Raw genomic sequence first — 14,412 nt, 5'->3', positions numbered from 1 at the left:
TATAGCTGAGCGATTAAAAATGTAGAGCTAAATTTGCCTCATTTTAAATTAACGCTAAAAACAGTGGAAAATGAACGTCTGTGAAATGTATCTCACGTGTGTGATTTTCCCTTTATATCTTCCAAAGTGGAATTTTGGCGCGATTTTTATCACAAACAGAACAGAAAGTTTCTTCATACCATGTGTAGCCTAGTCTACGCAAAAAGTTAAATGACCTTACCTGTCTTGTTGGCGTTATTATTGTTTATTAAGTGTGTTAATGATAATGGTGTTCAGATCCGACTCTCTTAATATTGCAGCTCCTGCCTGAACATTGAAGCTTGAAAACATAAACTCTCTCTTTGCATTTTTCATCGTCAGAGTTTTTAAAATCCTCTTTGAGATTTAATTGTTATATTTTCCTCAGATATGACACACATATCTTACTTTAATGCTGCTATACATTTGCCATTTAATTGTAGAAGTTTAAAAGTTTTCTCACTCCGGTCAAGTCTCACCGTTTCATTCAATTTGACGTCGAGCGCCCTCTGGAGGAATACACACATAATTTCAGCAGTGCGCCTATGAGTGCGCCACTTTTTGTATATAAAAAAAAAAAAGTTATAAATCGTATTAAATTACCATTAAACTCATTTTTCGTTGTTTTACTGATACAGAATTTTGTTATTTTTTATCCACTGTAAGATTTTCCAAAATATACAGCTAAAACATTATTAGGCTATTTTTACTAACGTAAATTATTTGCCTAACAGTAACAGCATCATAAAATGATGTTTTTAAAAATACAAAAGATTAGATTAAATGACTTCATCTGTTACGAGTGAATCAGATCTGTTTTAATAGCACTTTATCCAGTGCTCGAATTGAATCAAGTCTTATGGGGGGTCCCCACCATTAAAACAAATGTCACCATACAAAAATTTTTTTGGCAGGGGGTTGTTTTGTTGGTTAGTCTCGCAATATACAATTTATACAAAATATACAATACATTTGATCATAATATGCATAAATATATACTATTTATAAAAAAAAAAACGTTATCACACAGAAAATAATAGAGTTTATTTGGGCTAAATGCAAAAGCACGTTTTCCTAGTCAATTTGGACTATTTGGCAGCTGAGGTTGTGAGGTTTTCGTGACAGGTTTGGCCGATAACAATACTTAAGCCATGACTTTGAAATTACTTATCTGAAAACAATTACCAAAAATAACACACAAAAAAATTAACTTTTGCACATTTAACGAAGAAAAAAAATCTATACATTATACTACAAAATGCATATTGCTGTACACGTGTGATCATCCCTTCAGATGCTTAATACCAGTAAAAGGCTTGAAAATGCAACGGTCAGTAACAGTTATGGAACATAATATAACACACAAAAACACATATTTGTCATTTTGTTGCTGCTTTTCTCCACAGTGTTCAGTACAGTTTTTACAGGTTCAGTTCCTGAGATTCAGAGTTTGATCAAGGACTCAATAGTGAGTGATATTTCATGGATTATCCCTTAATGGATTTGAACCTTTAAACGTTAAACAAACATATACAAAATACTTCATAAACTTTAACATAAAGTACAGAAAAAGAGTCTGGAGATGCCGTGGGGAACGTTATGCTGCTTGCAACATCATCCAGCATGACCGGTTTGGCGGTGGGTCAGTAACGGTCTGGGAAGACCTCCACGTGTTTGCCAATGGTTCCCTTACTGGTGCTAGGTACTGGGATGAAATCCTCAAAGCCAATGTCACACCCTATGCTGGTGCACTGGGTTCCTCCTGGTGCATGATAATATACAGTCATGTGGCTGGAGTGTGTGTAGGCAGTTTTTAGATGACGAAGGCACTGATGCCACTGACTGGCCCTCACGTTCCCCATACCTGAATCCAATTGACCGTTCGCAAAGACCCGGCCCCTTTAGTTACTGTTGCTATGTCCAACAAGCCATGCCGCTCTCACGCCACACCATGTTCTCACGCAGTTAAAATTGGTGTCAAGGTTAAATTTCACTAGCATTGTTACCAATTACTGAAATTGTGGTATCATGACACTATTTCTGTGAGCGATGTGAGTTTTCCTTCTTCTCTTCAAGTTGTCTTTAAAGCTACAATATGCAAGAATTTTTGGCCTCTAGAGGGCGCTACATTCCAAACAACAACAACGGCGTAGCTTGATGACGATGTGAAGGAGCGTGGAATGATGGGAACTGTCGTTTTAAACTCCACCGTGGATGTAAATCAGTCAGATGGGAATCGAAAAATCATGTTCATGGATGAGGCTAAGTTCTTTTTTTATAATGACATGCTTTTTGTGGCGAGGAGGGCGTGGTTCAGCGCGGTCTGTAATGGGAGAGAGAGGAGACGAGCAAGTAGGTCAAGTGCAAAGGACGAACACCTGCATCTTATTGCAGTGATCGGCGTGGAGAGACCGCTTTTAAGCCGCGCGCTGGAACGAGAGAGAGAGACGGAAGAGAAAATTAAACGCAGAGAAAGAAAACCGGTGGATCCGAGCTCTCATTTTTGAACTGTTTTGTGCCGTCGTGGTTGCCACGGTGAATGCGCGTTGTGCGCGATTTTTGTTTGTTTTGCTTTATTTTAATAAAGTACAAGTCCCAGTCACGCCGACCCCTGTCTTCTTCCTTCCTGACTCTTGAACCTCATCACACTTTTATTTCATTAAAATGAATTAACCGCAAGAAAAGTAAGGTTTAATACTAAATTGGTTATCATAGATGTTACTGTATGTCGAATTCATTGTTGTGATAACACTGCGCAGTTTTACGTGTTCTAAACAACTGTTGTAAAAGAACATTCGAACATACCCACATCATTTGACAAAATACTGATTAATCTTTATGTATAACACATGCTATATTTATTTACATGGCCATAAACACCAGACGTGATAAACAATGTCAATAAACTAAACACAAATCTAAAGCAATAATACTTCCCTTACATAAACATAACTATTACCGAATGCTACATTTGGAAAATATAAAATTAAGCATGCCTTGTCGACAGAACCAGCTGCAATCGGTAAAGAATAATTGTGTTCCATAACGACTGCAAGAAACAAGCAAAAGTTAGTTGCTTGACAACTACAACTTCCGCATTTGTCCAGGACTCCACGCAGTACGAGCGGAAACCGAGGGTAACGCGGATATGACGCAATTGACTAGCGACTCCCAGCTCACCCCTGCTCTAACGCCCCGTTTCCTTGGTTAAAATCTCAATTTTCTCACGATTTAAAAATAGTTGGAAAAATTTGGGATATTGTAAGTAATCAACTTAACAAAATATATAACACTGGCCTTGAGATTATGGGATATTTTAATGCAAAATTCTTGCATATTGTACCTTTAAATGGAAGTATCAAAATAATTAGAAAATATTTAAAAAATATTAAAAAATAATAAAATATTTAAAAATATTTAAAAATAATGTTATGTTGGTGTCTCAGTCTGATTAGGTGACGAGTCACTGATAGTCTTCATCAGTGGAGTGCCATTTTGAACAGGGGACGGGTCTTCAACACCATTTGCCTGTATTAAAAAAAAAAAAAAAAAAAAAAAAAACACGATTCACAGAAGGTAAAAGAAACAAGCAGCATTGATGTTTGATTTACACAAAGACTTGGAATTACGAAATATCAAACATCTTAAATGCAGGATGTTTCTCTTCACATTTATTAAAAGAATCCATCTTTCCAAAACAACCTGCAAATCTAAATGCTTGAAATATTGTACTGGCAAGTATTAATGAGATAGTATTGATATTCTTACTTGCTCTTCTAAAGTTGTACTTGTTGTTTTCATATTATTTGTCATTTAGTTTATTTTGGAATAAACAGAAAGTACAACTTTAGAAGAGCAAGTAAGAATATCAATACTAGCTCATTAACCTGTGAAGTTCTGTTGTAAGAAACGTTTACGTTACATCCTGATCCTAGACCAGTGTCATATCACCCAGGTGAAAAAGACGTACTATTAAATGTATAAAAAATGTACTTGAGAGTGTTTTTAATACAATACAAATATACTATAATGCATTTAATAAATTTTACAGTACGTCTTTTTCACCTGCAGCCTATGGTAAATAAATATAATTATGAAAATAATACATTCAGTACATGATCCTAATTATATAAAATGTATTTACTATAAGTTAATAGAGAGAGCAGCGCTGTCTAGATAAGTCATTTATTTTTGCAATGATTACATATTTCTATGCAATGATTTCTGAATCAAACCATGTCAAACACAAACATTAAATCAACTCTTAGATCTGAATCTGTTTTTGTAGCCAGACACAGTCAGTGCTCATATATCTTACCTGATCATTGTGCGTCGTCCTGATACCTTTATGAAGAATAAAAACAAACTCAATTAAACACACAAATCTTTGGTTAGAGAAAAAACATATTTCCATCTTATTTATGGCATTGCAGGATAGAACCCCCAGTGAATCAATGTATTGATACTTTGCACTTGACGTCAGTTGTACTGGCTGGCGGGCAAGAACGTCATTCTCTAGCAACGAAAACCAGTAAACTAATCAAGGATCTTGCCAGGACGTTGCCAGTTTTAATATACACAAGTTGGTGTTTTGAGGTGTACACGACATGCCATATAGTTGTTGTGCGATTGGATGCACTAACCGCGTTTGTTGCCCGCCAGATATCACGTGACTGCAAAGTATCAATAGAAGAATAATGTAGGAACTAGATTTTCTTTAAATATATTCTTATAAATACGCTATTTAGGGTTTCCGGAGTCGTATTTGTGAGGGAATTTTACTTCAGCATCAGAAAAATGCCCAGCCGGAAGTGACGAAACGGGAGGGAGTGCGGTCAATTCAAACAATAGGAAACCAATGGATCATAATTATAGTTCGGATGCTGAGGATAAATGTTTGCTGTAAACGTTTACTCGTATGACGGACCTCAGCCATATAAGGTAATTATTAACCTGCTTTGTAGCCAAGAGAGCAGGAACAGGATTAGACAAAACAACGGTCAGAGGAGACAAATTGAGTTGTGGTGTGAGGACAACAGGACAGGTGTCTTAGTGAGAGACCAGTGTTAGGCAGGGTGGCCATACGTCTGGATTTTGGCCGGACAGTCCGGATTTTAAACCCCCTGTCCGGCGTCTGGCGCAGCCTCAAGTCGGACACTCATTTGTCCTCCTTTTTGGAGTTGCGCTGAATCGGCCAAAAAAACCTACTCTAAAATCTTTATAAGGACGCAGCAGCATAGTGTCTAATGCCGTAAGATCTCTGGTCAAACAAATGATTGGCTGAAATAGTCTGGCAATGAATAGAGTAGGCTATTTCAGAATCACTGTATCATGATACCATCGATATGATGGACAAAATTGTATTGTACACCAGAGTCCTATGCAATTATTCTTGCCTCACTAAATGCCGCAAAGTGTCCTCCTTTTTGGTGTTATGGAAATGGCCACCCTAGTGTTAGGTTATAGATATATCCACGTTAGCTGACGATATGTAACACTATTCTCAGATCACAATATTCACCTGCACAAAACACACCCAGGCACGGAAGTCCCTTTTCATGATCGGAAACCTGTGGACTCGATGTCCTGACAGGCTGGAGTTTGGCCAATTTCAACTTTTGATCAATTGAAATAGAATAACTACCAAAAACACACTGAATCTCGACCGCTCTTACTGAATACCAACCTAGTATGCACTGAGCAAACGCAGAGCCCGGCAAGCGACTCCCTCATGTGACGTAATACAACACGATATTGAAATAAATAAAAAAAATTTTTTTTAAACCAACAAGGAAACGTCACTTTTTCTACCAAATGTGTGCCCTCGTGTCTTGTAATTTTTTTTAAATCCTGCATTAACTTTTGATATGGTATTTTCATAAACAGTTAAATATTTATTTTGCAATATTGCCCTTTAAATCATCTTTGTTACATTCACCTTTTCTTCTTGCTAGGCAGTAATTTAAACCAGCAGCTGCAGCAACGATCAGCAAAACAACTGCAGCAACAGCAGCACATATTCCTGCTATAACAGCTGTACACAAACCTGAATCAGAAACAATAAAGAGACAGTCATTATTAACTTTACCAATATTTTTGTTACTTATATTTAAACTTTTTTTTACTTTGGTCATGTTTTATGATACTAAATTAACTGATAAATGGCGGCATCTGGTGGTTTTTGAAGAACAGTAGCTAAAATAGTATCACAGCACTGTGAGATCAACTGGAAACATCAGCACAGAACACTGACTATTTTATACATTTTTCATGTTAATAACATTGGAATTGCAAACAGCACTTGTTTGTTGTGACAATTGTCACTTGATGTGCATGTGAAGAAGACTTTGTCAAACCGACCTCGATGAAAACATTTAGTGCATCGATTGAAAACTTTCAAACTGTTTTCTAAAACTGCTCAAGCAGCATCAGTGCAGTGAATGACTAAATGATACTCACCACCAGCGACAGTAACACTGAAGCTCCTAATGATGCTGTATGTGATGCTGCTGACTTTTAGTTTATAATCTCCAGAGTCTTTGCTTCTGGTGTCTGTGATGATCAGAGATCCAGTCTGATGATCCAGCTTCAGTCTGTCACTGAATCCCTTTTTACACCGAACATCTTCACAGATCTTCCTCTGATCTCCACTGATTTCAGCGATGACAATGTCATTATAATACCACGTCATTGAATCATTTGTGTTTTTTGTTACACCAGGATCTAAAGTAACAGATTCTCCCCTCTTCACGGACTTGCTTTTTATTTCATCTCGTTCAGCAGCACCTGTAACAAAAAAACAAAACAAAAAAAAACGCTGCTGGGGATCTTTTTACTGACACAATAAAATACACAACCTGAAATATCTGTGGATATAATGACAATTGCTTATGCTCTATCTTGACATTCAGTCTGAAAAGCAACATTTGTCTAAAATGTGTGCTTATGAACATATTCATTTTTTTTTTTTTTTACTTTAATCCCTCTGCACTTTGGATTTCACACTGAGTTTGATTGAACACTGAGTAGGAAATAATAGATGCATTTAAACAAGCGATAATAGAAGGTTATCTGAGATAAGAAACTATGCTGTAGGTGTATTAATATACAGGTAAAGAGAGTACAAATCTGAATGTCACTTCAAAAATATCACTAAACAGATTATGTAATTTAAATGTACAAGACTTGATATTAAACATAAAGACTCACCATTTACAGAAACACTGAAGGTATTTTGACTAGTGACGCTGTCCCTGATAATGACGATCTGTAGTTTATATTCTCCAGTGTCTGTGGTTCTGGTGTTTGTGATGGTCAGAGATCCAGTCTGATGATCCAGCTTCAGTCTGTCTCTGAATCTCTCTTTACACTGAACATCTGTACAGACATCACTGAGATCTCCATTGATATGAGCGATGCGAGTGTCATTAAAATACCATTTAATTCTGTCTTCTTGGTTTGTTTTAACACCAGTGAGTAGAGTGACTGAATCCCCCTCCATCGCTGACACTGAGACTTCACTGACATCCACCTGAAGAAGAAACAATTAACATAAGCCAAACAAAAATGCAAAATAGTGCTGTGAAAATGTTCCTCTACAGATCACAGAGATATGTCTTCTTGACGCATAATATAAAATGCAAACAAACAGCAGAAGAACATCGTTGATTTACACATTCGCTCATCAGACAAAAATACATGAATATCATGGATAATCTTATACAACTTAATGAACTTCATACAACACATTAATATTATGAGGATTACCGACAATAATACTTAAGGAAATTGTGCTACAATGGAAATTACATTGTTACATTGACAATTAAATAAATTACATAAATTATAAATTAGCCTACATTGAAATTATGATACAATGGAATGTTTTTTATCATTATCGTTTTTACAGTTTCAATCTCACACTTAAATAACGTTTTCATTTACACTCCAAAGTGACTCACACTACATTCAATGTAGGCCTACATCTGAACAGTATATGCACTGGTATCACATCATTTACTCACGGTACTATGAAGCCATGCTACTTGGATGTTTTTATACCAAGTCGCTGCACCTAAGCATTTACAAGGACATATTTTCTATATTTTGGCCATAATATTTTCTAGTAGCAGAATAGGGTCATTTTACTGACTCGGATCTTTGAATCTCGTTCAGCAAAATCTTTTTTCCAAGTCATTTCGTTAATTTCAGCAGAATATAAACAAATCTAGTTTTCATTTACGCCTGAAGCTGGGCTGGGCTGGGCTGGGAATTGACCGTTCGCAAAGACCCTTTAGTTACTTACTGTTGCTATGTCCGGCAAGCCACGCCGCTCTACGCCACACCATGATGTTCTCACACAGTGAAAAATAGCTACTACATGGCGGAGCAAAGAGAACACTGACAACGCGCTGACGGACAGGACAGAACATGTTACTTTTGATATGAAACAAAGTCTCACCTTTCAAATTTGGTCATTTTCTAAAGAAATGTAAACAATAAATAGCGTTTTGTAGCTCTTGTGTCTGACAGATCGCTGTAGAGCCTCAGTTAAAGCTGCTCGTGAACCGATCATCTCTTCCTTCTAGTTAATTTATAGCATCAAATAAAAATGAACGAACATAAGAAGGAATGTTCTTTTAACCGCGGAAAGATGTCAGTAAACACCGTTTTTCAAGTTCAAATCCTCCTCCGTTAATCTAGTCTAGCATGATTCGCCATCAATCAAACTCCCTGCGAAGGGTCAATTACGTCCGGTTAGTCGTTGATATTTATTGTTCACCAGAAAAATACAAACATGGAGCAAAATACAATAAATAAATAAATATCCGTCAAATAAAGCTAATAGAGCTGATAGGAAACTTTGTCGTTAGTTGAGGACCGGAAAATAAAAAGTAACGTGTAACTTACCCTCCACACAACAACAACAACGAACAAGAACACAACAACGACAAAAACAGAGTAAATCTTCATTTTCAATGAACGTAGATTCAGTAAAGTAAAAGTGAACTGTTGTTCCTCTGCATAAATTAACACGCCGTTATTTCACTTTCACTATCACACTTCCTATATCCGGTACGTGAAGCAGTGCATCACTAGGCCTACTTTCGGTCCTAATCCTTTCGACAGTGCCTGGCTGCTCTAATTATAAACAACGACCTCCTTGCCTCAGTTTTCACGGTTTCCTGACACGAAAATAATCAAGGAAAGCATGGGTGAGACTGATGCGGCAGGATGAAGGTCCTTCAGACTTCTAAAATACGCTGAGTACGTTCGTGAGTTGTGCATTTCCAAACTGAGGGTGTTTGTTTACATCTCATACATTCATCCTGCTGAAATATTCACATATATTTCCCTTCCAGAAAATAATTAATAATTTCTTGTTTTAAATTAGTTTTTTTTGTATAATTGTATTTAATTTAATTTAATTCAATAATGTTACTGAATCTGAATAAATAAATAAAAACAAGCCGATAAAATAACCACACTTTTTTGTTTAAAGTAACACAAACATTTGACAGAAAATAGGCCTTTATTAAAATAATAATAAATATCAATATTTTCATATCTATATATCAACATATTCATGTGATGGTCTGAGGACAACATCATGTAACAGAATAAATCAGTGATTTATTTCAATTTAATTTGATTTTAATTTCAAGAAATTACAGTGGCTGTAACATTTCTATCATAAAGAAGGGGCCAAATATTGAGTTGTTGAGTTTAAGTTTTATTTGCCATTTCAGTACAGCTAGTACAAGTACATTTTTGTAGCAAAGCTCGTTGAGTCAACATAAAAGAAGAACTAACACTACACACAAGAAATAGACTTTGAGAAGGGATCCCTATTAAAGGGATGATCTTCCGTGGTTCTGCCATTAACGAAGTGGAAAGAGCAAACAAATGGACATTTTGCCAGTTTCTCACAAATGTGTCTCTCAAATACACACAAGAGAAATACATAAACTACTACTGCATTTAGAACCTTAATGATATTATTTACATTCACCATTTCACACGTAGGCCTACTGCATTGTGTCACACAGTAAGCATGTGTGCAAACTCAAAATAGAATGGTTAGTGAAACAGATGCACTGTTAAATATTTGACTAAATCATTACACATTACAATAATGCTTTTAACCAAAGCCGAGCTTCTTGCAGTGTGCAGATCATGGGGTGCTCCACATCCACATTCAGGTCTGGAGCGTGGGTTATGGTCAAAACAAATATCTTGCAGGTATTTTTTTTAATGTATGAACCTATTTGGCACACCAGCTATTATGACACACCCTAACTGCGCAAGTCTGTCTGTAGTCCATATTAAAAGTTAGTTAGCCAGTCAAAATTACAAAGTTGACGTAAAACTACCTGTTCACAATATATGATTAGCGGAAGTGGCATACCAGAAATATTTCTTATAATATATATGAAAAATAAGGTGTATACTTTTTGCTGGAGTGGACTCAATTTCTCACCACACCGCCTGCCACAGCCTAGCGTTAGCATGAGCCATTATGCTTTTATGGCTAAAGATTGCAGGCTTGCCTTTGGTAAAGGTAGCTTGATCAGCGTACAAACAAAAGTCTTTTTCGGGTTCTGTTTGTGCAGTGCTGTGGTAACATAGTGCTGCATTTATTTTATAAATTATTTTATACATATAGCTTTTATATATATTGCTTATTCGCAACTCATAGTGTTAATTTCAATGTTTTGAATGATCGGTTTGATTTTTTTAGCTTAGTTTGTGTGAATAACAAAGCATAGGCCTATATAAAAAAATATATATATAAAGTGTACAAAGTAACTACATATCGTTGTGGTTGTAAGTTTTTATATTGTATAAAAATAAGAGTAATCATAAAAATATATATATATTTTTTCTTTAAGTACCGTAAATAAACCATTTTACATAACTGAAGTATACAAGTTTTCAACAAGACAGCATGATTGAATTTACACAAATAAAAAACACTTCTAAATCATGTAGCAAACATCTCAAGAGTATAATACATATGCATGCATATTATAATACATATATGATTAAATGCATATTGCTGTTTTAACAGTAAACACACGTTAAAGGAAAAGTTCACCCAAAAATGAAAATTTGCTTAAAATGTACTCCCCCTCAGGTCAAGCTGTAGTTTGTTTCTTCATCAGAATATTTTACTCTGGAGAATTTTATGTGTTATTATAGATAAGGAACAGGTTTAAAGTAAACAATAAAAAAAATTTGTCCCTGGACTTTTATGTTGAAGTTTTGTTCCTGTTTCCTGTGCCATGTTTGTAGTACCTTGTAGTTTTTTTTTTCTCATTAGATAACAATGATGGATTTGTTACTTACAAACAAGCAGATTTTTCACTTTAGAATATGTTAACTTATGGACTGGAGTCGTGTTGTGTATTATTGTGATGTTTTTATCAGCTGTTTGGATCATTCAAGGGATTTAATGCTAAATGTCTCCAAATCTGTTCTGGTGAAGAAACAAACTCATCTACATCTTGGATGTCTTAAAAAGCTTATTCAGCAGTCAGTAACACTTATGGATCCTAATATATAAAAAATGTATTTGTCATTTTGTTGCTGCTTTTCTCCACATTGTCTTTCAGTGCAGTTTTTACAGGTTCAGTTCCTGAGACTGAAAGTTTGATCAAGGACACAATGGTGACCCTTGCTGGGTTTGAACCTTTAAACTTCAACCACAAAGTCAAACAAAAAACAGGTACTTTATGAAGAGCGCTTTTCTTTCTGTATGACATTTCTTGACCAAAATGTATATCTTAATGAAGGAATATAGCAAGAGTGGAAATGCCCTACTTATTTTATACAACAGTTTAATAAATAAGAAGTTTATATTGTGTTTAGACTATATGTTTTGCTCAGTTTTACCAACAAAAACAAAGACAAAGGAGAATTGTTTATCTCGAGCAACACAGCGACGTTTCATTTCTGAATCCGTATTTTGAAAGAATCGGGTGAACCAATGATTCAATGGATCATTCATAAAGAGAGCCATTTATGAATGAATGATTGACTTGATGGCTTAATCTTTAAGACATTAACCACCACCTTCTAGCAATTTTAGTTTCTTATTTAGAGTATAATTTCACTTTTAAAAAATAGTTTTTCCACATATCACCCAAAAATATTTATTTCTGAAGCTTCTTTTTAGTAATGTCTATTTGATGCTTTATACAAAATTGACTTTAAAATATCTTTGGAGGGAATTTCTCAGCCACGTTTGGTTTGTTTGCAATTAATTACATTAATTAATTAGATTAAAAGTTTGAATCGCTTGACAGCCTTTATTCAGTCATAAATGATCCTGCAGTGTAAATCCCACTGTTATTAATGATAACAGCATGAAAAGAAACTGTTCCTGTCTGAATCACTTTATTATTTTTAATAAACAAAAATGCTAAAGTGATATTGGAAATCCTCAAGCGTTCTTTTATTCTACTGCAGGTGAGTTGTATCTTTTATTGCTATTTTACTCTTTCTTTCAGGAAGCAATGTTTACATCATTTAAAACATATTCGTTCTACATTTTTTAAAATTACTTGAAATTGAATTTTTGAATTGGAATTAGTTGAAATTGGTGTTGAGGTGAAATTTGACTGGCGCTAATATGACTACTGAAATCTTGGTATCATGACAATATTTCTCTGTGAGTGTGTAAGTCTCAACATAATAAATGGTGTTACATTATCGTTTCATTGTCTGATTAGGTGGAGATTCATTGATAGTCTTCATCAATAGAGTGTCATTCTGATCAGGTGATGAGTCTTTAGCACCATCCACCTGTAAGAGAAACACACACACAAAATAAAAGAAACGAACAGGACTGATGATAAAGACACAAAAATACTCATGACATTTGAGGAATGCATGATTGTAAATTTAACCAAATTTTATTTACAAAAATTAACCAAATGTCTTAAATGTGGGATGTTTTGCTTACTTTCTATTAACCCTCAGAGAGTCTTCGTTTAGCAGTCACACTCAGTGCCTTCCCGGTCAGAAGTGACCGGACACCTAAAAATGAAACTTCCTCCATCCCAGTAAAAACCAATGCAATTTATTTTTGTTCTATAATATTTATTCTTTTTAATTTAGTATTTTGAGACAATTTGATTGAACTTATTAATATTTATGCATTATTTATAGTCCATTTTTTGCCATTGAAAATAATGATTAATTTTTTTTTTTTCAATTTTTTCACAATTTTTTTTTATACAGTATTTTCGGTTAAAATAGAGACTAGGCTTTCAGAAAAAAAAAAGAAAAAAAAATCAATTTATTAAACATAAAATGAAATAAATCATGTTATTGCATGGGTTTACCACTAGATGCCTGTATAGCTCTAAATGGAGATGCTTGTGAATTCTAGTTGTTTTTGGAACAAATTACTTACTTTTAAGATGTGGATTGAATGTATTTTTTTAGAAATTCTCAAATAATACTTTTTGCCAAGGTTTATAACATTTTATTAATTATTATTTTAATAATTTTAATAATTATATATATATATATATATATATATATATATATATATATATATATATATATATATATATATATATTAATTATGTTATATTTTTCACTCTTGATGTTTTAGAGTTTCACCCCTTCATTGCTGAGCACTTTTTTTCTGCATCGTGGCCGATTTGTAGAGAATTTTTGTGTTTTTGTCAATTTCCCATTTATTTCCTATGGGGGTCATTTTTGACCGAAGACCACGAGTGTGACTATTTTTTTTACGACCACTTAGCATGCTCGGATCATGACCTCAATTTTTTTTGTATTCACATACCTAATGCCATAAAAGTCACCAAGTATCATAACCTTCCGATGAAGCTGTGATTTTTAAAAATTCAAAACAGAAAATTATTCGGTCAGAAGTGACCGAAGACTCTCTGAGGGTTAAATGTGTGATTTTCTCTTAAAAAAATGCAATTTTGCAGTTGAAAATTCATTTTTAACCTGTACATCTGAAGTGCTTGAACTACAGGCAAGTATTAGTAATATACAAAAAATTAATTACGATAACACTATTTCAATAGTCCACTTTCAGACACTCTACTAACTATTAGTAACTTTGCAAGTACATGTCAATTTATTCTAACCCTAACCTCACTGAATTGATAGTTGACATGTAGTTACAAATTACTGATTTATTTGACATAGTTACTTAGAATGTGTAAAGAGGACTATTGAAATAAACAGTATTGCTAGACTTACTTGCTCTCTAAATAAAGTCATACTTTTTGTTTTTAAATTTAGTTTATTTGGTAGTCAATTATTATTATGTCAGTAAATGTCTAACTGTGTGTTTTTGGCTAGAAAAGACAACAGAAAATGTGATCAGGTGATGCAGGCTATTGATGA

At 34.5% G+C, this 14,412-nt stretch overlaps 1 protein-coding gene across 1 annotated transcript; it reads right to left on the bottom strand.

Moving 5' to 3' along the window:
* Nucleotides 1-1,043: 1,043 nt before the first annotated feature.
* LOC311085764 (uncharacterized protein) lies at nucleotides 1,044-9,091 on the bottom strand. The gene is made up of 6 exons (XM_084118390.1): nucleotides 8,929-9,091; nucleotides 7,228-7,549; nucleotides 6,478-6,804; nucleotides 5,957-6,064; nucleotides 4,337-4,362; nucleotides 1,044-3,546 (listed from the first exon to the last, which is right to left on the bottom strand). The coding sequence occupies exons 1-6, from the start codon at nucleotides 8,989-8,991 to the stop codon at nucleotides 3,448-3,450; spliced, it is 945 nt and encodes a 314-aa protein (XP_083974516.1). The 5' UTR covers nucleotides 8,992-9,091; the 3' UTR covers nucleotides 1,044-3,447.
* Between the last annotated feature and the right edge of the window lie 5,321 nt (nucleotides 9,092-14,412).

This window comes from Abramis brama (genome assembly GCF_963993115.1).
Source record: "Abramis brama genome assembly, chromosome: 6".
Lineage (NCBI taxonomy): Eukaryota > Metazoa > Chordata > Actinopteri > Cypriniformes > Leuciscidae > Abramis > Abramis brama.
Note: the sequence above shows the minus strand (reverse complement) of the source record. Positions and strands in the feature narration are given on the sequence as shown.

Bases quoted from the DNA above. Each gene is read 5' to 3' on its own strand.
- LOC311085764 (XM_084118390.1), bottom strand. From the start codon at position 8,991: ATGAAGATTTACTCTGTTTTTGTCGTTGTTGTGTTCTTGTTCGTTGTT. The intron at 6,805-7,227 runs GTGAGTCTTTAT...TTTTTGTTACAG, and splicing joins CTTCAGTGTTTCTGTAAATG to GTGCTGCTGAACGAGATGAA. The intron at 4,363-5,956 runs GTGAATGTAACA...TTCTTCATAAAG, and splicing joins CTGCCTAGCAAGAAGAAAAG to GTATCAGGACGACGCACAAT.